Raw genomic sequence first — 23,265 nt, forward strand, 5'->3', positions numbered from 1 at the left:
CTTGCATGCAGCCCAGCCCAGCCTCTGGCTACTTTACTTTTCATTCCATCCAGGAAGAGCACACACCAACTGTTAATCACACACAGACTGGTTTAAAATGGCAGAACCCAGTCTAAAGCAGCCTTTCTTCCCCCTCCCCCCACCCCCCGGATGAATGTGTGTTCTGTTCACTGCCAGTCTAAACTACGCCATGTACAGAAAACCAGGTAACTTAAATCAATTTCCACCTCTGGCTTTTTTAATGTCTGTACCCAACCTTGTAAAAGCAGATTCTGCGTACAGAGGCTCGTAGCAGACTTAGAGTTCCATCAGACATGATGCACTCTCCTTAATCAGGCAGTGACTTGTCAGGTGCTTGGGTTTGGCATGTCGAGGAGGATTTGTCTTCTATGCAGTACCTTCATTTTAATAAACATAATGCTTCTTAAATTGGGAAAGGTTTTTTGTAATGTGGCCAAGAAATCCATTTAGATATTTCTCCCCATGTAGCTTGCTGGATGCTAGCACTTAACTCAATTAGCACTTGAGTAGATTATTTTGATTTCATTCAGTCTGAATCATCCACCTGCAAGTCACTCTGAAGGTTGTTATGTCTGCATGTTCCTTGAGATTGCTAATGAATTCTTGTTACAGCAGTGCTTCACAACACTAAAGGAACTCACTGCTAGATGGGGCAGTGGTTTGTTTGTTTTTTCCTGTCATTACATCTCTGGCTGTAGTATAGGTAGAAAGAGAATAAAACCATTGGCTGATTTGGTTACCAGGTCTGACCTTAGTCAGACCTGGTCTGAATCATCAGATGCAGCTGTCAGAAGTTTTGATTTTGGTACAAAGGGCTGGTTTTGGAAAACACTCTTTTTTGCAATTTTGGTCTATGGGGCCATGGAAACCTCAGAGCTTCCAAAATGTGACATGAATGGTGAAGTGAATTGACTACCTTGATATGACACGGGATATTCTGATAGAAATGTAATGGGGTGATGCAGCCTTGTCAAGCTGTAGCTGACTTGGTAGCACTCCAAAAGTTCCTTTGTGAGTAGTCCTGACTCCTGTCTTAAGTGAGTAGCTTACAGTTTGCAAGAGCAAGCACTAAGGGGAAAAAAAATTGCAGCTCAGTTGTTTACCAGTGACCTCCTGCCCAGATTTATAAATGTGAGGGACAAACAGGTTATAGGCTTAATAAAACAACATGCATTTCCTAGAGGGTAGGATCTCCATAAATAAGGATCAAGGGGAGCCAAACTCTGCTCCATCGACCTGGTGTTTGTTGGGGGCTGGGAGGAAAGCCATGTCCAGTAATGAGATTTGGTGCTTGTGCTCCACCGTCAGTGCAAACTCCTGTTTGGGTTTTATTTTGGTTCCATTTGTCATGGTTTCTTTGGTAATGGAAGTGCTTGGTTGGTGGGAGGGGTTGATGGTCTCCCAGGCTGGAATTTTAATCCATTTCCCACTGGTTCCAGTGGTGAGATGCAACTCCCCCAGGTAGGTGTTCCTCAAATGCTCATATCTCTAGCTCTCTTGAAACAGGACTGGACAAAGTCCTGAAGAGCATAGCTAAGTTGGTAAGAGCGTGGCTCTAATAACTTCAGGTTCAATCCCTGGTTGAATTAGATGATTTCTTGAGGTCTCTTTCAGCCTTACTTATCATACAGCTTTATTATCATAGATATAATAAAGAACAGTCCTGCCAAGGCTGTTAAGGGGTGTAGTTAGATGGGTTGGAAATACAGATAGACTGGTCAGTCAAAATAGGCTTCCAAGGCCTGCTATAGGAGACACTAGGACAGGAGTTGTTCTGGTTCTCAGAAGTGCTGAGCTCCTATAAATCCAACCTTAGTTCAGGTGAGCTGGAACATCAGGACATCAAGCCTGGCAGCTTTACCCCAACCTGCTCCACAAGGAGGATGCATTCACTAACCTGGGAAAAAAAATAGCAAGGGGGAATTTTAAAACTTCTGTCTGTCTTCAGGAAGCCTACATTGCTGATCTGGATGCAAAGAGTGGAGCCAGCCTGAAACTAACTCTTCTCAACCCAAAGGGAAGGATCTGGACCATGGTGGCTGGAGGTGGTGCATCTGTGGTCTACAGGTACTAAGTGTAGGATTTCTAAAGAGAAGGATTCTGACCCTAGAAAGCCGATGTGAAAGCCCAAAGGGGAAGTTCGCCTAGAGCAGCAGCAGCAGCTTCCATGTTGCAGGTGGCTGGGACTTGGCCTGAGCTGAGATGTGTTGCCCTGAAGTGTTTCTTGAGTATAGTGCATGTGTTGCATCTCTGATGGAGAACAGAGTACAGTTTCATTCTGGTGGCAGGTAATGCACCATGCTCTAAAAATAGCGCCCAAGGGAGAAACCTAAGCCCAGTTCTGTAGGACTTTCTTCCAGCATACCTCCCCACACTGTACTTCAGAACCTCTTTTCCTACTTCCAGACTGGCAGGTGCAGACTATCAGTCCCATTGATAGGATCCCTGGTGCCAGGCTCAGCTTGTGTTCTTCTGATCTCTGTCTGGTTTGGAAGGGCAGAAAGAAACTGTCTGAATTTTACCTTTGTGACAGTCATAAAGTTTCCCTCCTTTGGAAATATAGTCACATTAGCCCCTATGGGGAAATCAACCTCATCCTCAGGAAATAGTAGAGCCAATGGTTTCTGCACATTTCTGCACTGCCTGAGAAGTGCCAAACATTCTTTCTTTATTACAGTGATACCATTTGTGACCTGGGGGGCGTGAACGAACTGGCAAACTATGGGGAATACTCTGGAGCCCCAAGTGAGCAGCAGACCTATGATTATGCTAAGACTATCCTCTCCCTCATGACCCAGGAGAAGCATCCTGAGGGTAAGTAAAGGTGTAAGATGTTGGACTCTAGCAATCCTTCTGGTGTCATGCATTCTTGCTTGTGACAGTGCAAACAGAGCTCTTCCAGGCCAACATAAAGAGCACAGGTATGTTGCTGTATCAGCCCAAATGCTGTCTGGATAAATCTGAGCTGTTTTTGGTTTTGGACTTGTCTAGAACAGCTTATTGAAGTATAGTGTTGGCATAAGTAGTATAAGCCTTTTAGCATGAGATGCATTATCGTGACCCTGCAGAAAGAATGAGGGGCCTCTTTTGTCACATCTGCTTTCCCTGACAAAATCCAGTGTCTCTTGTAGTGTAAAGGGCAGAAGTGCAAGTAGTCTCTGGCTCTCATCAGAAAGCTTGCTGTTGGATGTACACGTCTCTTATCAAATATGATGCAGACTCCAGACAACTGATCTGTGCTGGGCTGTTGCCAGCAGCCTGAACTGGTGGATCCTGTTCACAACTCCTTAGCTGCTTCATAGTTTTAAGAAGTACATTGTATGCCATGTTCTAAATAGTGTCTCTTCTTCTCTGTTTACTAAGGAAAAATCCTGATCATTGGAGGCAGCATTGCTAACTTCACCAATGTGGCGGCCACGTTCAAGGTAACAGGATATTCTGAAATGCTAGGAAATGTACAGATTTGTGCCAGCTACTTACAAATATGCTCCCAGCTGGGCTTCTTTATTGACAGTCTTAGCAGAGATTGTCCCCCTGGGCCAGGATTGGAGCATGTGCTTGGCCAGGGTGCATGCTATGATTCTTGCTTTGTGTTGGAATGTGACTGACCATGGCAGTAATTAAGCTAAAATGCTTTTATAAAATCTAAAAGCCAGTAGCAGTTGTAGAGTTACTTTAACCAAACACTTTAAAATGCTATAACAAAATACAAACTACATGCGAGTTAGCAATGTGACAATACTTATTCAGGGCCACATGGTAACTACAATTACAAGTGGGTTAGGGAGGGAGAGTCCAGCAATCCCAAGCTGATTGGCTCCAGAAGATCAGCTCATGCTCTGCTCTCTTACTCCATTGTCTACCTGGAAACTTCCACACATACCTAGCTAATTGTTTCCAATACACAAAATGGTTGTTCTTACTTTCTTTCTCATTCCTGAGGGTTTTCTCCTAGACTTCCTGGAACCAGATTCCTAGACCACACCCTGGCCTACCAGTCTCTTCACTATTCATCCTTTTTTCCTACATTATCACAGTGGAAGTGGAGTGCATGGCGGCTCCTTTAATACGACAAGCCCTGTCCCTGCCACTCTCACTCCTGATCAGTGGGTAAGCAAAAACCCCAGTTTTACATATGGTACCGTTTTTGCCTCCCTTCTGGTCAGCAGCAGAGCATTTGGGAGCCCCTTAGCCAATCAGCAGTGGGGAGGCAAAAACCAGTTTAAAATATGATGGTTTTTGCCTCCTGCACGTCAGGAGCGAGTGGCGTGGCCCTTCCACCAAGCAGTGGAGGGTGGGGTGAACCTGCAAGATTAAAAAAGCTGTCACACCCCACTTCCTCCACAAATTCAGTAGATCCCTACATGTTACATAATTATGTTCCATTTTATAAGCTTTGCATTAAAGGGTGAATGATGCAATTCTTGCCTTGTCACTGCAAGAGCGCCTCCCCACTCAGATGGCCCATCTGCTGTCTTTCAGGGTATTGTGAGAGCCATTAAAGATTACCAAGGCCCTCTGAAAGAGCATGAGGTGAGGATCTTCGTGCGGAGAGGAGGCCCAAACTACCAGGAAGGGCTGCGAGTCATGGGTGAAGTGGGTAAGGAGATTCAACCAGTCCCTTAACATTTCTGTGTTTTGGTATCTGTTTCCATTGCTCTCTTTTTGTACCTTGAACTGCATCCACCAAGCCTGATAGGTTTCCTCTGTGTGTGTGCAGGAAAAACTACTGGGATCCCCATCCACGTCTTTGGCACTGAAACTCACATGACTGCCATTGTAGGCATGGCACTTGGCCACCGGCCTATCCCTAACCAGCCTCCTGCTGCAGCCCACACTGCCAACTTCCTCCTCAATGCCAGTGGCAGCCCTTCGGTGAGTGTTTTAGCCACAAAGATCTTTCTTGTTTTGCTCTGCTCGGAAACTTCTGTAGAAAAAACAAACCCTGACAAAAGTGAGAGGGAGCAGGGTTCTGATGCCCCATTGTTTAGTAGAAGTCTCTCAATGAAGCTGTCCTCCGAGTCAGAGTTTCCCAACCTTTTTTGCCCCATGGCGCACTTATCTAAATTAAAAAAGCACTGTGGCACACTGGACACAGAGTTGGGGTGGGGGGATAGTGCGTGGCTAGCCAGACACCAACCAGGGCGGGAGGGCACAGGTGGCACGTGGCCAGCCAGATACTGACTAGGCGGGATGGCGCACAGCTGGACAGCATTTTGGGCTGGAGCCACACCCCCCGCCTGGTTGGAGCCATCTGTCTGTCCGCAATAGCAGCAGGCAGGGGGCCGTGGCTCCAGCCCAAAATGCTGCGGCACACATGGACGTGCCTGCAGCACACTGGTTGGGAAATGCTGCTTTGAGCACATGAGGTGTAATATAAGCAGACTTTCATGCATAGTTCTTTTGCTGCCACTGATCTGTCTCGGAGCAGTTCATAGATTCATAGATATTGGGTTTGGAAGGGACCTCAGCAGATCATAGAATCCGACCCCCTTCCCCAGGCAGGAAAGAGCATTGGGGTCAGATGACCCCAGCCAGGTGCTTGTCTGGTCACCTCTTAAAGACCTCCAAGGTAGGGGAAAGCACCACCTCCCTTGGGAGCCCCTTCCAGATTCTGGCAACCATTACCATAAAGAAATTCTTCTGATGTCTAACCTGAATCTGTTCTCTGTCAATTTGTGGCCATTGTTTCTAGCTATTCCAAGGGATGGCCCGGTAAACAGAGTATCTCCTACTCCTTGCTGTCCCCCGTCCCCCTGTCGTCATCTCCCTCTCCCCCCCCCCCCCAAATGAATCTGTAGATGGCCACAAGATCACCTCTCAGCCTTCTCTTGTGGAGGCTGAAGAGATTCAGGTCCTTCAGTCTCTCCTTTAGTAGAGCCTTACTTGCAGGCCCCTAACCATACAAATGGTCCTCCTTTGGACCCTCAAGATTATTCACATCCCTCCTTGAAGTATGGCGCTCAAAACTGAATGCAGTACTCCAGCTGTGGCCTCACCAGTGCCACGCAGAGGGGAAGCATCACTTCCCTGGACCTGTTTGTGATGCACCTGCTAATGCATGATAAAGTGCATTTAGTCTTACTGATCACTTCATCACATTGATGACTCCTGTTCATCTTGGAGTCAACTATGACTCCGAAATCCCTTTCTGTTACGGTGCTGCAGTTCTTTAAAACCATTTTTGCTTTGGAGGTACCAAAGTGAATTGCCAGTCTCCAAGAACGCAGCATCAGGAAGCCCTACATTGCTACATCATTCTTTGCCAGCTCTACACCTGGGTTCTTTCTTTCAGACACCAGCACCAAGCAGAACTGCCTCTTTTTCTGAATCCAAGCCTGATGAGATCACTCCAGCCAAGAAAGCAAAGTCTGTGGCACCTCCTGGTAAGCTCAGTATCCTGGTTTATCACTAACAGCAATGCTTACACACCCTGTCCCCTTCTGCTTCCAGCTCTTGAAAGGGTCAGCCCCACTGCCTCCCTTCCACTGCTCTTCAGCTCGGCATGGGGGACATGGTCCCTCCCAGCTAAGCATCTTTGTGGAGTCGGCTGCAACTCCAAGCTTGAGCTCTATAACCATTGTTACTTGGAGGGTTACTCATTTCTAAAAAGATGAGGCAGAGTTGTCTTTTGCCTGGGCTATTTTGTTCTTTTTTTTTCCCCCAGGAGAATTAGCAGAAATTGAGAGTTGCAGCCTCCCAGCTCCCTCACATATGTGAAGCCAATAGGGAAAATTTTCTCAGTATTTTCCCACTTGGTTGTCTGGTTTTTGTTTGTTGGTGTTTGTAAGTAGTTGGATATTGTATTGTTGGAAACCACATCGCTGCCTAGAAAGGCATACCTTGCACCTGGGTTTGTGTTTAAAATTCTGGGCAGAGCATTAGGGACCATGGCCTGCTGCCTCCAGTGAATTGAGATATCCCTTGTGGTTAGCACATTTAGGGTTTGTTTGTTTTTTTTAAATCTAGTTAGCTGGGAAACTTCCCTGTCTTAACACAGCCACAAGCCCTCGAAACGCCTCCTGTTTCCTGCATTAGAATTAAGAGTGGGAAAGGCATTTCAGGAGTAAGCGAGATGAACATTAAGTACATGCAGCAGGACTCTCAGACCAGTTCCTAATGGGTAAGGTCACAAAGAGCCATTACTGTCACCCCAACTGTTACTAATAGCCAGTTCTGTGGGTAGTCTTAGAAAAAAGGTTGAAGGTTAAATGGACTGTGGAAGCTGTAATTTAGCTTACGGTTCGGAAGACAAAGCATCTTGTGCTTGAAATGTATCTGCACTGGGATGAGCACAAATTCCTGCGCAGTGAATGTTTGGTGTCCAGACATCTGGAAAGCAGATGTTTTGACTTCATTCTGTACATTCAGAAACCACTTTAGGCTCGTTGCTGCTGCACAAATGTGTTTGGAATGTGTGGTATCTCTAAGCTGTAGTTCTGCACATGATTTTTTTAATTATTATTTGGTCAGGAGCTCTTGGAGCTGCTTACTATTAGTATATTGTGTCATAACACTGGAGTGACCTAGCCATTCTTTTAATTAAACAGGTCTTTTCCCCTTTCTGTTTTCAAAATGCCCAATCTGGAGTTCCCTCCTACTTTGTCAGTCTGTGCTTTTTTTTTTTTTAATTAAAAAAGAATAGTGCATTATGCAGTGAAACAGTCTAAACAAATCACTAGAGGCCACTGAGTTATCAGCAAGGATACTAGTTTTCCCTGATTTTTAAAAAATTGCAAACTCGCTCTAATAAACCCCCAAATCAGTTATTTAAAATTAAAGCCCCTCCTCTGAGGGGGGCCCCCCCAGCTACCAGGGCTATGGGGCCAGGGACCCAGGTCCACAGCCCAGTGGTTCCATCAGAAGGTGGTGGCTGGCTGGAGCAGAGCAGAGCCTGGCTCCCCCTGCTGCCTGCTCTGGGCTCAGGAAAGGGGTTGACTCCCCATTTTACAGTGTGCACTCCTGGAGGGGCAGGGGGGACCCATTCCCCCCCAGATCTGCATGGGGCAGAGGTGGGGGCTGGCATAAGCTGCAGGTGCTGGTTCCCACCCCGCTGCCCTCTCCTGGGGCCTCCAGAAGCCATCAGGCACAACCCAGCATGGTGGGGAACATTGGAGCCACACAGAGAAGCTGTTTGCTGCTGAGAGCTCTGCACTGTGCTGGCAATGTGCCCCTTGCATGCGTGGCTGCAGTGAGGGTGGCAGCATGGGGTTGTGCCCCTCAAAGCTGCTGCACATGCAGAGAGGACACCTCGCTGGGGCAGCACAGCTTGCAGTGGCAAGCAGCTATCTTGCGTGACCACACTGCCAGGTTGCAGAGGCCCCAGGGGAGGGCAGCAGGGCACAGAAGCTTGAGCCTGCAGTGGGCAGCCCATCCCCACCCCACTCACAGATCTGGGGGGGGTCCCCCCTCCCCCCCGGAGTGTGCACTGCAATGGGGAGCTGCCCCCCCACCCCCCGGCTGCCCATGGCCGTGTCCCACTCCCTGCTGGGGCTTTGCAGCCATGGATTGCAGCCCAGGCCCCAAGCCCCATACGCTGCCTGGCTGGGCAGGAGCCCCAGTCCCAGCTCCAGCCCTGCCCAGCTCACTCCTCCCTCCTTACAGGGGCCTCAGTTCCGTCCCCCACCCCCCAACTTACCTGCAAGAACTGCTTTCCAGGCTGCCTGGGGCCATGTGCTTGTAGATGCACATGGCACCCTCTGCCTGACTGCCTTCCTCCAACTCCCTCCCAACCCCCTGCAGGCTGGAACTATGCCTACCTGCAGCAGGCTCACTGCAAAATCCACAGGTTTCTTTGCTGAAATGAGAAATCCACATCTGAGTCCAATAAAGAGAGAAATCTGCATTTTACTCTGTTTTTCCAAGGGAAACAGAAAACCTGGATCCCTGGCTATCAGGGTTGCATCAGGCAAAGTTTTGTGTTCCACTAGCTGTGCTATATTGTTGCATCAGTGATTCTCTCTTCAACAGATTCAGCCCCAACTTCAAGACGTGTTCAAGGTAGGATGCCTGTGACTAGCTGAATGTGTCTGGCCTTGCTGGCAGCTGACCTTTTATTTTTTTTTTTTTTATGCTGTTTTTCTCTCTCCAAAAGTTTGCAGTGTTGTCTAGTTCCCCCACCTTCCCTCATTCCTGTGGCCTGTAGAGTGTGACGCCATTCTTACTTTTCAGCTGCTTTTGAAATGCAGATCTGAAGCTTATTTGTGCAAAGGAGGAACAGTTTTAACAATGGGAGGATGAAGGGAGAAGAATCAACCTAAAAGGAGAGGGATCATTGCAGGGAGGTGACTTCAATAAACAACCCCCCTTTTTTAATTCTGACCTGGGTATACTATGGATGACCTGACACTCTTTTTAAAACACATGTACCCACACATCCAAGATGTTGGTGTTTATTTTGATCAGAATCAGATAGCTGGATGTTTTTAAGAAACACATTTTATTTGTGTGTTTTAAATAAAATCATAATTACACAGGTCCCATCTGTCTGAGGCATTCCCAGCACACAAGGAAGCTTCTGATGAATCAGCTACTGTTGGTGGCTGCTTTATCCATTCAGCCAAACATTTGAGCTTGCATTGCTTTCCCATGGCAGCCGATGGGATTTTAGCCTTTTCTTCAGCCCTTTGCTGGATAAGGCTGGAGAGCTGAGTAAGTGAAGTTTCAGTCGCTTGCAGGAGCAGGACAGTTAGCTCAGAGCAGTGATGGAAAGACTCCTGGATTCTAATTCCAGCTCTGCTGCTAACTGTCCCTTTGTAGCAAACCATCTCCCTCTCTTGGTCTCTCTTGTTTAAAATGGATGTAGTGACACATTATGTAATTGCCAGGAAGATAAATGCTCTGGCTTTCTATATGATATTCTCAGTCTAGAATCCATCAAAAACATCAGCTAAGCAGCAGTATGGCTGAGTGAATCATCCATGTACTTGCAGGGATGGGGAAAGTCATAAAATTAAAGCGGGGAGCAAGCAGTGCTGGTAACCAGCATGAAGCAAGAGTTAAGAGTGAAACCAGGTTTTCAGTTCCAGGGTGAGTTATACGCAGAAGTTGGTGAAGGAATCCTTAGACTTCTAAATGAACAAATAGCCTGAGGTTAGAGAGAGGGGCCCAGAGTATCTCCTCCTAAAAATCTGTGTGACTGCAATGTAAGCAGATAAGACATCCTCTTCTGTGAGCTTGCTCCCAAAAGCCAGGTTCTGTGCCACCTGGAAATGCTGGAGACAGCCAGTCACATGTTGGATTTATTACTCAAAAAGAACTGAAAGCCTAGCCTGAGTAACGTTAAGCTGCTTTCCTCCTCATTTCCTGCTTTTTCTCCCCACTCCCTGTGCCCTTATGTGGGAAACTTCCATCCACATAGAAATCTGGCTTCCTGTGGACCTCTTGGGGTACAAGCTACGTGCAAAATACATGCTTCAGCATTGGTCTCTCTCTTTCTCTCTTCAGCTCCACAGAATACATCTACTGACCAGTCCAGTTGGGAAGTGGGGGGAGGAGGAGCATGGCTAGTACATTTTGGGGATGAGTGGAGGCAGCAGTTTTCCACTTCTCCCTCCTCGCTCTGCCACTGATGGAATCCTTACCTGTTTTGTGAATCTGAAGGGCAGCACCTACAGTGAGACCTCTCAGGCTGCTTGCCCTCACTTGAGTGACATGTCTGCTACTTCCAGCGGGTTTGGAGGGGGAATTTGCCCAGTTAAAAGCCTTCTTGGCAGACGTGTGGGATACATAGCATTGCAGCTCTGGTTATGCACAACTTGATGTTTGGGTCAATTGTTTTGTCTTTTCTCTCCCCCGTGCCTCTGGACAGGTAAAGCAACGACCCTGTTCAGCCGTCACACCAAAGCAATTGTTTGGGGCATGCAGACACGGGCTGTCCAGGGCATGCTGGACTTTGACTATGTCTGTTCCAGGGATGAACCTTCGGTTGCTGCCATGGTTTATCCATTCACGTAAGTGAACTGCCTTTTTGTTTCCCTTAAATCTTCCTGCTGGCTTCCTCCTCTTTAAGAATCTCTGTTATTCCTCAGGTCTCAGCACAGCTCCACCTCATCCTATGTCTCCTACATCTGTCTTCTCACTCCTGACTCCCTCACCCTTTTGACTAGTATTTGCCTGCTGTTCTTCCACAACTCGTTGATTTTTTGTGTCTGGCCTGGGGGATTCCTTTGTGGTCGTCATTCACATACGGCCAGGTCCAGTTCAGCTTAGTTTAGGAGCCTGGGTGTCTTCAGTCTGGCATGGCCATAAGTTGGAATGGTAGGCATTCCCAGATAAAATAAGTGGTTTCTGTGTCCTGCCTCAGAGTAGATCTGTTTGACTTCTGTAGACCGTGGGGAAGGGATTGTCCCTTCCTTTGGCTTGGTAACATGTCCATTTTTAGTGCCTTTTTAATCATATTTTGAAATTCCAGGAGCTTAGTGTTTGACTTGATTCTCCAGGATTTTACTCTAGTTTTCTGGGACTTGTCAGTCAGTGCTAGTTGCTCCATCCAAAGTACAAGTCAGGGCCTTCTTACTTCTATCTCTTCTATAGTTTAAGATCCCTATAGCAGAGACTCCTCTGGCTGAATTTGTACAGCAGTTTATACAAAGTCACAGTCCTTATTTGCTTACTTCTGAGCCATGTGCTATTTAGTAGTAATTTTGCAAAGCTTGCTGCTGCTTTTTATTCCCCATCCACATGCTGCGCTAGTTGCTTTATGCCTCCCTTGCTCCCTGCAGGATGTGGTTGTGCTGGAGCTTGGTACCAATGCACTGTCCGAGCTGAGGAGTTATTCTACCTTGGAAGAAGTTATTTTTCTTTGAAAAGGAGCAATAGGGAGGTGAAGAATGGGACAGTGGTGAGAATGAGGGAGTGACTGTCTGGGATTCTGTTTTCCTGAGAGAGCTAGACAGGAGCTTTCTGCTAGGTTTTTATATAAAGCTGAGACATTGAATCATGAAACATCTCTCTCCTGCAGTGAATCTCCCCCTTTGAATCCTCCTTACCTTGCTTGCCAATCAAGCACCTCACACTGTTATTATCTAATGATAATTACAACTTTGGAATCCCTCTTGAGCAAGAGGCATTTTGCAGAGCACTTTACCAGCACAAAATACAGGCACAGATTTCCTACTGCTGAGATGCAGCCACATGAAACTTTGCCAGTTTCTCCTTACACAGCTACCATATGGTGCAAAAGTTTTAAAGTTAGAAAGAGAGGAACCCTGTACTAATAGAAGTCACGTGGGGAAAGTAGGCTGGGAGAAAGGAACTGCCAGGGTCAAGGTCACTTGGGGTCATTAATGACCAATAGCAGTCTCATTCCAGCTGGGGGGTCCTCTCGGTTGTGGAGAATAAGGCCTGGGTGTTAAGCTTTTTCACGGGTGTTTTGTCGATGCATCTGGATAGTGAAATCCTCCTCTAGAGGGATGAGAAATCAGCCGATTGGCACGCTGCCATCCAGTTTCTTAGGCCTGAAGGATGATTATCTTCTTTCAGTTTCCCTTTCCTTCTGCCCTTTAGTTATTAAATAATTGATAATATCCTGGTCTCATTTACTGTTTCTTTACCTTGTTCTTTTTTTTTTTTCCATTGTCTAATAGAATTGAGGCTCTGCTACCCTTACTACAGGACTTCTACACCTTGACTTTCTGCCTTCTTTTACCTTCTATATCTGCCTTAACCCTACTCCTTCTACATACCACTCTCTTTATGCACTGAAGACCCTCTTGTTAGTTATGGTTACTTTTACTCCCAACTTGAGATGAGAGTCCAGGCTGATGGTGTTTGAGAAATGTGCTTTGTTGTTTCTCTGCCTGCAGCACTGTGTAGCTCCTTTTCAGCAGCATAAATGATCAGATCTGTCTTGCTTTGTGTCTTTGTTTTTTTTAGCGGAGATCATAAGCAGAAATTCTACTGGGGCCATAAGGAAATTCTGATCCCTGTCTTCAAGAACATGTCAGATGCTATGAAGAAGCACCCAGAGGTGGACGTCCTGATCAACTTTGCCTCTCTGCGATCTGCTTATGACAGCACTGTCGAGACCATGAACTATCCACAGGTAAGTGAGCAATCAGCAAAGGTCAAAGACACTGAAGCAACCCAGGCTAGTAGTATCAGGGAAACAGGACTATGTGTTACTGTGACTTTAAAATACTATTTAAGTGCTTTACCTCTTGAATGGAAACTGGGTATGCATTTCCCCAGAGTTAGGAACTTACCTTAACTCAGCTTTTTTAACAATAAATATAGGAACAAGGTGAACTAAGCTTTTCACACTCCACTAAGACTCTTTACCTAGCTTCTCAGAGGCTTGATCTTGCACCCTGTATGTGTTGTGGTAGGAAGGGTTCTTCTCTTAAGTAATTCTCCCTGCCTCCTGTGCTCCTGGAATTCACCAGGATGTTACTGAGGGAGTTTTGTATCTTGTGCTGTAGATCCGCACCATCGCCATCATTGCGGAGGGCATTCCAGAAGCGCTGACACGCAAGCTAATCAAGACTGCTGACAAGAAAGGGGTCACAATCATCGGGCCTGCAACTGTAAGAGATTGGTTAAATCTCATCTTCCCTACATTCCTTAATGTTAAGCTTTTATTTTTCTCAAAGAAAAATGTGTTAATTCATTTAAAAAATCGTATTTATTATAACATAAAAGGCAGAGTAATTCTCAGTTTGAAGGTCACTCTGTGGCATGCAAGGCTGCTGCTGTCTTCTGGTGTTCATATTAATATTGGCAGATACCACTTGCTTTATGGAAATATCCCTAGGCTGCTCAGCCTCCAGGCATATCTCTCTCTTCTTCCTGTAGGTTGGTGGGATCAAACCCGGCTGCTTTAAAATAGGTAACACAGGAGGGATGCTGGATAATATCCTGGCATCAAAACTCTACCGCCCAGGCAGCGTGGCTTATGTCTCCCGCTCTGGAGGAATGTCAAATGAGCTTAACAACATCATCTCCCGAACCACAGATGGAGTGTATGAGGGAGTGGCCATTGGTGGGGACAGGTAAAAATCTGTTTCTTCCTCAGACACACATTTGTTTCTTTCTTTTTGCCTGGCTTAACAGCAACTTCAGTCATGAATCATTAGGGCTAGTTTTACCTTTTCCGTGAGTTTTAACTTCCTCTTTTCAGAAACATGTTGCATGAAAATAAAAAGTTGAATTTCCTGTCTCTTTCCTTCCATTCCATCTAGGTATCCTGGCTCAACTTTCATGGACCATGTCTTACGCTATCAGGACACTCCAGGAGTGAAAATGATCGTGGTGCTTGGGGAAGTGAGTTTAAATTCTTGATGTGCTCCTTTCTGAAGCAGACTGACCTTCTCTGGAAACTTGTGTCCTGATAAGAGACATTCTAGAGAAGATGCTAGATCAGCCGCATTTAACTTGCAGGTTTGAAGCAGGCAAAGATTCCTGCTCCCTAAAAGGCTGAATAATTTTCTGGTTTGTTTCAGGAGTGGGGGTGTTAAGTCCTGTATTGCACACATCTGTAATGTCCTGTAAAAATAAGCTGACTGAGTGTTCCCTGTTCTTTTTATTTTTTTTTAAAAAGAAAGGTATTTCTGTGGATTAAGGAGATGTTGACTACATTCTGATTTGAAGCCTGTCTGAGAGGTGGCAAAAAATGGGATCATGTTGGAGAGACTGCCCTGGTTTAAAATTGACTTCTATGGAAATGTGTAAATGTGAACCCAAGTAAGCTGTTTTTGGTCTCTCTGCAGATTGGAGGCACAGAAGAGTACAAGATCAGCAGGGGTATTAAAGAAGGCCGTATCACCAAGCCTGTTGTCTGCTGGTGTATTGGTACCTGTGCTACCATGTTCTCTTCAGAGGTAAGCATATAGTCTGAAGTATGTATATAAAACCATATATTTCTCTGGAGAGAGTAACAAGTCACTTCTGTTGCGCATAAACTTTTCCAAGCATCTCTTATCAGTAGGCATTGACATGTAAGTTAATGAATCCTGCTTTATAATGGTTTTCTACAGTTATGTAGTATTTCATAGATTTCATAGACATTAGGGCTGGAAGGGACCTCGGGAGATCGAGTCCAGCCCCCTGCCCAAAGGGCAGGAAGTCAGCTGGGGTCATAGGATCCCAGCAAGATAAGCATCCAATTTACTCTTGAAGGTGTTCAGAGTAGGTGCTTGAACCACCTCCGCTGGCAGACTGTTCCAGACCTTGGGGGCTCGGACAGTAAAGAAATTCTTCCTTATGTCCAGCCTGAAACGGTCTTGCAGGAGTTTGTGACCGTTCGACCTCGTCATCCCATGGGGCGCTCTGGTGAACAGATGTTCCCCCAGATCCTGGTGGTCACCCAGAAGGATCATTGAAAGATTCTGCAGTTATGGGGATAGTTGGACTTTGGGCAAAATACAGTGGCTCTTTCACGGCACGTACCATACATCAGTTCAGAAGAGAAGGGAGGAAGATGCAGCTTCCATGTAAGTCCAGTATGAGGGGAGATAAAGAAGGCAGAATATAAGTAGCCAGAGAACGCATCCATGTTAGACTGTACTTTGCATCTCAAAATTTAACTGCAAGTAAAGTCAAGTGTCTTGTGCCAATGCATGAGTTGATAAAGTAGGGTAGGAAACTGTATATGCTTTCTCCCTGGATTTACAGGTTCAGTTTGGCCATGCAGGGGCTTGTGCCAACCAAGCTTCTGAAACTGCTGTTGCAAAGAACAAAGCCCTGAAAGAAGCTGGAGTGTTTGTGCCTCAGAGTTTTGATGAGCTGGGAGATGTGATTCAGTAAGTGATGACGGAATTGGAGAAAAGTAAGGTTGAAAGGGCCCTTGGGTCATCTAGCGCAACCCCCTGCTCAAGGTGGGATCCTCCCTTTCTAAACCATCCTAAACAAGTGTTTGCCTAAAGTGCTCTTAAACCAAGGGTGGAGATGCCACAATTTCACTAAGTGATCTCTTCTATGTTCTGCCAAGTTGGTGCTCTGCCATGTTAGTTGCCCTGCACCATTAAATGTCCCATGAACACTAAGGGTGTAAACAGATGTCTTGTTTCTCCCAAGAGAACATTTTGTCCTGGGATCCTACAGATGTACCAATCTGTTGTCCCCCTCTCTTTAAATACCTATGGAGTGTGTAATATATGCTTTTCCCCCAAGGCAGTGACATGTTTGTATGTAAATCAGTCATGGCTCATGCGAGCTAATTGCCAGTCATTCCAGGGACAAGCCTATCAGGGGCAGCAATGCAGCTTGGTAGGGCTATGTGGCTATGTAAGTGGCCATGCCACTTGTATTGATCTGGGTTAAAACCCAGGCCAGTTGGGACCACTTCAAATGAGATGTTGTTTGTCTACAGGCCAAGGTAGTGCGAGGGGAAAATGAAGCCTCATAAAGATTGACTTTAAACTGACAGATGACGTATGATAACCCTTCTTTATGAAACCACTTCTGTTCATACTGATGGTTGCAGTTTGGGACCAAAACTGCATGGCTAGCATGTACTACAGGAGTAAAAATGAACTGATGTATGGGCTGGTGTTTGTCTCTTGTTCCCTTTCTGCCTAGGTCTGTGTATGAAGACCTCGTTTCAAAAGGAGTGATTGAACCAGCTGAGGAAGTGCCTCCCCCAACTGTGCCCATGGACTACTCTTGGGCAAGGGTGAGTTGTAATGTGTTTTCCCACCCAGTTTACTTGATAAATGGCTCTGAGGTTTGCTGAGATGCTACATAGAGGAGATTTGAAGAAATGAAACTATTACCTGAGGAGAAACAGTGCATAGTGCATTTCTTCCTCCACTTAATTCATCTCCTGGTTTCATTCAGCACTCCCTGTGGAAGGCAGAAGCATCCAACACTTCTCTGACCCATATGGCTGGAATTATCTGCTAGGACTCTCAAACCACTCCACAAATGGTGCTAATATGATGCCCGGCTGGTCTGCCAACACTTTTCCAGGAATGGTTTTCTCACCTGACAGTCTGATTTTTATAAACACTTCAAGCCTGGCAGCATGCATGCGACAACCTATATTATCTTGGCATCTAATACTGTGTCCTATGCGATGAGCAGGCCAGTGTTAGACCAATGATATTTCATCTGATACAGCTGTGTTTTAGTGTTGAGCTAATGCAGTTTTAACATGAACAGCTTAATTCCTGGAGAGCTGGGTATTGGGGAATGCAGCTTCTGTGCCAGGTGTTTGAATCTGAATCATCCTTTCATGGCCAGACATCTAAAATGTGAACATGGATCTGCCACTGCTGTCAGTAGCATTGTTTGCCAGAGTGGTTGCCTCGTGTCTCTAACTTAGCTCTTTTACAAAAAAGATTGGCCTGTTCTTGAATCCTTAACCTGGAGCCTCTGTTTTCAAGTTGTTCTTTGGCCTGTGACAAGTCTGGCTTGAATTTCACCAAATAGTAGTTAAAAATCTGGCCAACTCACTGGAAGATGCAAACCCTGACATGGTGGAAAGGCATCAAGAAAAATAGCTAGATAGCAGCTGAGGCAGAAAAGGTGCAGGCAAATATCCATTGACCTGTTCTGAAATGAACAAAAAAAGAGCTTTTATATCTTACCTTAATTCAGTTATCAGCGTTAGTGAAAGAGCAGTCCTGATGCTGTCATTTGGGGAACAGTTTGATTTAATGACAGAAGGTGGATTGTCTGAGTGTTCCTGTCATACTTTTTTCAGGAACTAGGTCTGATCCGGAAGCCAGCATCTTTCATGACCAGCATTTGTGATGAGAGGGGCCAGGAGCTGATCTATGCTGGGATGCCCATCACTGAAGTCTTCAAGGAGGAGATGGGAATTGGTGGGGTCCTGGGCTTGCTCTGGTTTCAGAGAAGGTAAGGCAGCTCTTTGGGTGCTGCTGACTTGTGCAACTTGATTTTAGCTTGTGTTTTAATTGCATTAAGCCCAGACAAAATCCTTCTCCTTATTAATGCCATTCCAGTATCCTGCTGACACCATATTAGCATTTCACATCCATCTGCACAGTATTTGACTTTGTGGGGAGGTGTCCTTGAGGGAGGGAATTCCACCTGGTGGAGCTTTGGAAAAAATCCTTCCCAACTAGAACCCTGTTAAACATCGTTTAAGTGGATGGGTGGAGAGATTCTTTTGCGGCGTGAAACAGCTGTATAGTCCATCCATGTTTGTTCTTGTTAATCGTTTCACCCCTTTTTCCCCCAGGTTACCAAAGTATGCCTGTCAGTTTATAGAGATGTGTTTGATGGTAACAGCGGATCATGGGCCTGCTGTATCGGGAGCCCACAACACCATTGTCTGTGCAAGAGCTGGGAAAGATCTTGTCTCTAGTCTCACCTCGGGCCTTCTCACCATTGTAAGTATTGAATATCTGAGAGCTTTAGTCTCCCTCTCTATAACTCAATCTAATATTTGCAGTCCCTAGTAACATCACCTGACAGTAGGTCAACACGTGGTTTTGTCCCACTGCCATAGATAAGTTCATGCCCTGCTTGCTTTCTCATTGATGGAATCAGTAGCTTTATGCTAAATCCAGTTCTAAGGAGCAGTAGAGTAGGAAATGATCTGATCAAGTTAAGAGCTGCTGGAAAATGTGTGCATCCCTGATCCTCTTTAGCTCTGTGTTTTAAATCCATCCCACGGGAGTATCAACTCAAAAGTTGGTGCCCCCTTTTGTGAAGTGATTTGGGCAGGTCTGGATTTGCTTTGCAGTGGGCAAGTGTTCATGTCACAAACCCCAATTAATTGAGCAGCAAACTAGTCACTTTTCACTGGAATTAATGGGAGACCAAGAAGGAAACAGGCCTCAGACTTGAATTGCCTTTTGTCCCTAAAAGTGTCCTTTCTCCCTCTCTACTTGTGTTATACCTGACGAATAACTGTCAACTGGTGCTTTATTATAAGCCCCTGTGTAGTCTAATTTGCCCATTTTGTTGCTGGGAGTATTATGTGAAAGAGTCTCCTTGCATCTGCTTTAACCTGTCGCGGTAGAAGTCTTTGCTGTAGTTCAGTTTGTTATATGTTGGGCCCAGGGAGACCGGTTTGGCGGTGCATTGGATGCAGCAGCTAAGATGTTCAGTAAAGCCTTTGACAGTGGCATCATCCCCATGGAGTTTGTAAACAAGATGAAGAAAGAAGGGAAACTGATCATGGGCATTGGCCACAGGGTCAAATCGGTAAGTTACCTGTATAGTTCAGTTAAAGCAGGGCCCCCAGGCTGGATCTGGACCATGAGAAGCCTTACAAGCTGGATCCAGACTCAGTGGTGGTGGCACTGGAGTTAATACAGCTGTTGCTCATCCCCTCTCTCCCTGCTCTCTGTTGGCACAGATCCCCAACTGAGATATGTATCTGAGAATTCAGTGGTGAACCCTACCTCCAAATTCCTGCCCCTCTAAAACTCCTTTGGGCCAAGTGAAATGGCTCTGCAAGCTCTCTTTGGCACCCCTTAGTTAAAGCAAAGGGGTGGGCTTTTGCCTTTGGGAAAGGAATAGAAGAAAATATGAAAGAGAGATGGAAGGTTTGAGAAGCAGTTAATCTTCTGTTCCTTGAGGCTTATTGCTGACACTTTTGGGTGGTATTTGGAGAACTAGCTGCTGCATCTGCAGAAAGGATTTAGCCCTGTTCAATAAGAATTTTGATGTTGTACAGTTGAGTATTTTGTGTTCACCATCCCTCTGCCTCTGTTAGATAGGTGTAACAAATTTAAATATGCAAATATTTTTAAAGCCCTTGGGAACAAAACATTAACTGGGCCTCAGTTGAGGGGCTGGTTTGAGGTGCTGGGCGCAACTGGACATGTCCTTTTATTTCACACAACTGCCAGATGTACATGCAACCTGCTTTAAATTTGCAGATAAATAACCCTGACATGAGGGTTCAGATTCTCAAGGACTTTGTGAAACAGCACTTCCCTGCTACCCCATTGCTGGACTATGCACTTGAAGTAGAGAAAATTACAACTTCCAAGGTAAAACACCAGCCTGTATTTTTAAGTTCAGTTACTTGATAAAAACTCTCTCAGAATTGTCAGGGAGGTTGAGGCTGTATTTTATTAGGGAAGGGGTGAGATATTTTGGCTTTAACTAAAACAAACAAACAAAACCCCAAAAACAAACCCAAAGCAGACATAGTAGGACCAGAGCCAGCTACACTGCTTATGCTTTGGGAGAAATGATCTTCATACGCCACCAGTCGTAGCCTACAAGAGTCCACCTAGCTTCTACTGCATGTCTGCAGTTTGCATTTGTAGCCTCCTAAAATTGCTGGCTCCTGGCAGAACTCTAGCATGAACTGAGCAAAGCCTCATGCAAACAACAGATCCCTTCAGTCAGATTAGTGTGGTTCCTAAGCTGCCGGGTGTCCTATATTGCTTGCAGCCTCTCTGCAGCACCCTCAAAGGTGCAACTTGCAAGTTATCATTGTTGTTAACTTATATTTGGGGGTGGCTGTTCTGCTTTTTCAGAAACCAAATCTTATTCTGAATGTGGATGGCTTTATTGGAGTGGCCTTTGTTGATGTACTCAGGACCTGCGGAACCTTCACTCGGTAAACACCAAAATATCTTCTCTGGCTGTCATACATGGAGGGAGGGTGTCAGTATGATCCTACTGAAGTGATAAAAGCTTTACAGTCAACTTCAGAGGGGCTGGAATTTCACAAAGATATTGCAAAACAAGGCACCATGCAGTATCCTGGGCCCTTGAAGGAAGGTTTCCAGGAAAACTAAGCAGTGATTTTTTTTTTGATTTTTTTTTTTTTTTTGCACTGGGACTGATTCAGAGTTCTGTGAGATCCATCATACCAACTACCCTATTAGTAAAGAACACTTACGTTTTTGTTGCAGAGAAGAAGCAGATGAATATATTGACATAGGAGCACTCAATGGCATCTTTGTTCTGGGCAGGAGTATGGGGTTCATTGGTAAGTTTCCCATCTCTACCCAAAGCCCCCACTGCTGAGGTTCCTCACTAGCACCACCACCACAAAAAGACATTTAAGACATGCCTCTCACCTCCATCCTTTTATTCACGCCAGTGTTAACTGCTTGTGGTGAATCAATCACATTTTCCAGCACAGGATAACCAGCTGGGATCATGTCAATACCATTTCTTACAGTTAGTGAGCCACTTTTGAATGATTAGTAAGGATGTTGCCTATCCCTGTGGAGTTAACTGCATATCTTTCAAGTACATCTCTGCCCTAACAGAATGAAACTGACTGTTCTGGCTCACCAGCACCATTTGTATAGCTACCAGTGACCACGCAAGACAGATTCTCTGTGTGCTAATGCACATCTCATTACTTCTGATTCAGTGACTGGAGCATTTTCTAGCTATTTCTTTCTGTTACAAGGAAGAGCCTGGAAAACACTAGTCCTGGCAGATAAAAAGAACTTGAGGGCTTTGCAAGGCTTTTTACTGGGGGGAGGGGTTGTGTGTTTTGCTTTTTTGGGGTTTTTTGCTCCATTTGAAATTTCTCTGAACTTATGCCACCTTGCAACATCATTATGCTAGCCAGCCTAATGCTACTGTCTGTGACCAAGTACTGCACCTAAAATTAAAATAGGCAACGGACACACATTTGCTGTGCCTCCTAGAAAAGAGTAGATAGATCTTGAGTTTCAGACTTAAGATGACAGTTGTATCAGGTCAGGAAGGAACAACAGTTTTCAAGGAAGAGTCAGTCTGGAAGCAATGGACAGTGTTTTTATATAAGCTGTGTGTTTTTAAAAGATGCTTTCATTTTAGGACACTACCTGGATCAGAAGAGGCTGAAGCAAGGTCTGTATCGTCATCCGTGGGACGACATCTCCTACGTTCTACCAGAGCACATGACTATGTGATGGTCAGTAGCATGGCCTGAAACCATTCCCTAGAGAAGCTAGTTGTGCATAGAGGACAGCTGTCAATGGATTTCAATGTAAAAGCCTTTAGTGTATAGAAATCACGAACTGTTGTGTTCAAAGCAGCTGTCTTACAAGCATAGAAACTTATACAAATAAAAACCAAAACTTGGGATACTCCGTATGCTACCTGCTATATTTAATAGGTGGAAGCAGCTGAACTGTCTCCCCCCCCCTTTTTTATTATTCTATTCTTGTTTTATTTTCAGTGTTCTGCTGAGGTTTTAAGGTTTTCATTTTTTTGCTCGTGGGCACAGCTTCTCTCGACTCCACGAATAAGCTTGTTTCCATTCCGACAAAAAGAGGAACCAAAACCTAAAGAATATTGTCCCCATCAGCTGTGAGTTGGGATTCCTTTTTAGGTTGTTTTTCAGTTTGCTGTGTTCACCCCCACAGTTTGATCATATCCTTGATGGTGGGACCACTGCTGATTTTTATAGCCAATGCTCTTCAAACCCTGTTGTAGTAAATTAAAATGTAAAGTTGTAACATATCCTGTTGTTAAGACTGTGAAACTACCTGTATTCTATTCTCTGTATTTATGCAACCAACTTGTCATTTACCATCAAATTTACTGTTACAGAAAACATTTGGCCCACCACTACATTGTTTGCATATGCAACATGTGTGTTCTTTGGGCAACTAATTATAGCCTTAATCACAACTTCAGCACCCGACTGTGTCTGTATTACTGGAATCTAACACAAATAAACAGTACAGTAATCATGTTTAGCTGGATTTTGTATTTTCTTAGTGCAGGCATCTTAGCTTCTGTGCAAACAAGTTTCTTTCTATAAGGAAATGGACCGCTTCATTTTAAAACAGCAGTTAACTTGCATGCCACAGGTTTAAAATTTCTACTTTTTCTTTGGGTCTCACTAGCAGAAATGCTGAGCCACTTCTATTGTTTTCAGATCTAATTTGACTTCTGAAGATCAAGCCCAATGTCCCTCCAAGTAGATGCACAAAAAAAACTGGCTGCTTTTGAAATATGGAGTGTGAATACATAACAAAATGCTAGAAGTCATAAAAGGTTAATTGTATCATGTGTAGGTGTTCAGATACCATGGGAGTGGGAAAGTACTTGGCTAAACCCACCAGAAACCCTGTTGGCGTGACAGCATCTGTCAAGTTCTAAGTGAAAAGAGATTTAACATTTATGTGTTTAGTAGTCTGCTAATAAAGAAATGGGTATAGCTGTACCAATAATATTTCAGCAAAAATAGGGCATTCAAGTATTTTGCATTAATGGTCATATCATGTCTAAATCAACCAGTGTGAAGTTATTTCATGTAAACAAAAGACCAGCAAAACCAGGTAAACTTGGTGGATTTTCCAAGCCATCTTAATCAAGTCGCTATCCTACCAAATCAAAAGGTTGTCTAACCTGATTCTGTCT

General features: G+C 45.0%; 1 protein-coding gene across 3 annotated transcripts in view; it reads left to right on the forward strand.

Annotated features, from left to right (window-relative positions):
• ACLY (ATP citrate lyase) overlaps positions 1–22,594 on the forward strand; it is a 56,884-nt gene extending 34,290 nt beyond the window's left edge. For 2 of the 3 annotated variants that reach the window (XM_090044418.1, XM_090044419.1), the window contains exons 8-29: positions 1,974–2,088; positions 2,699–2,835; positions 3,385–3,446; positions 4,504–4,621; positions 4,742–4,896; positions 6,317–6,407; positions 8,992–9,021; positions 10,832–10,973; positions 12,898–13,066; positions 13,443–13,547; positions 13,816–14,012; positions 14,202–14,283; positions 14,730–14,840; positions 15,634–15,761; positions 16,540–16,633; positions 17,666–17,820; positions 18,167–18,317; positions 18,994–19,137; positions 19,818–19,931; positions 20,427–20,509; positions 20,808–20,884; positions 21,712–22,594. In XM_090044418.1, coding sequence (XP_089900544.1) covers positions 1,974–2,088; positions 2,699–2,835; positions 3,385–3,446; positions 4,504–4,621; positions 4,742–4,896; positions 6,317–6,407; positions 8,992–9,021; positions 10,832–10,973; positions 12,898–13,066; positions 13,443–13,547; positions 13,816–14,012; positions 14,202–14,283; positions 14,730–14,840; positions 15,634–15,761; positions 16,540–16,633; positions 17,666–17,820; positions 18,167–18,317; positions 18,994–19,137; positions 19,818–19,931; positions 20,427–20,509; positions 20,808–20,884; positions 21,712–21,806 — 2,555 coding nt within the window. In that variant the 3' untranslated portion in view covers positions 21,807–22,594. The remainder of the gene's footprint in view (positions 1–1,973; positions 2,089–2,698; positions 2,836–3,384; positions 3,447–4,503; positions 4,622–4,741; positions 4,897–6,316; positions 6,408–8,991; positions 9,022–10,831; positions 10,974–12,897; positions 13,067–13,442; positions 13,548–13,815; positions 14,013–14,201; positions 14,284–14,729; positions 14,841–15,633; positions 15,762–16,539; positions 16,634–17,665; positions 17,821–18,166; positions 18,318–18,993; positions 19,138–19,817; positions 19,932–20,426; positions 20,510–20,807; positions 20,885–21,711) is intronic. The other variant, XM_090044421.1, reaches the window with a different exon arrangement.
• The last annotated feature ends 671 nt before the right edge of the window (positions 22,595–23,265 follow it).

Source organism: Crocodylus siamensis, chromosome 4 (assembly GCF_052110815.1).
Source record: "Crocodylus siamensis isolate JL-2025a chromosome 4, ASM5211081v1, whole genome shotgun sequence".
NCBI lineage: Eukaryota > Metazoa > Chordata > Crocodylia > Crocodylidae > Crocodylus > Crocodylus siamensis.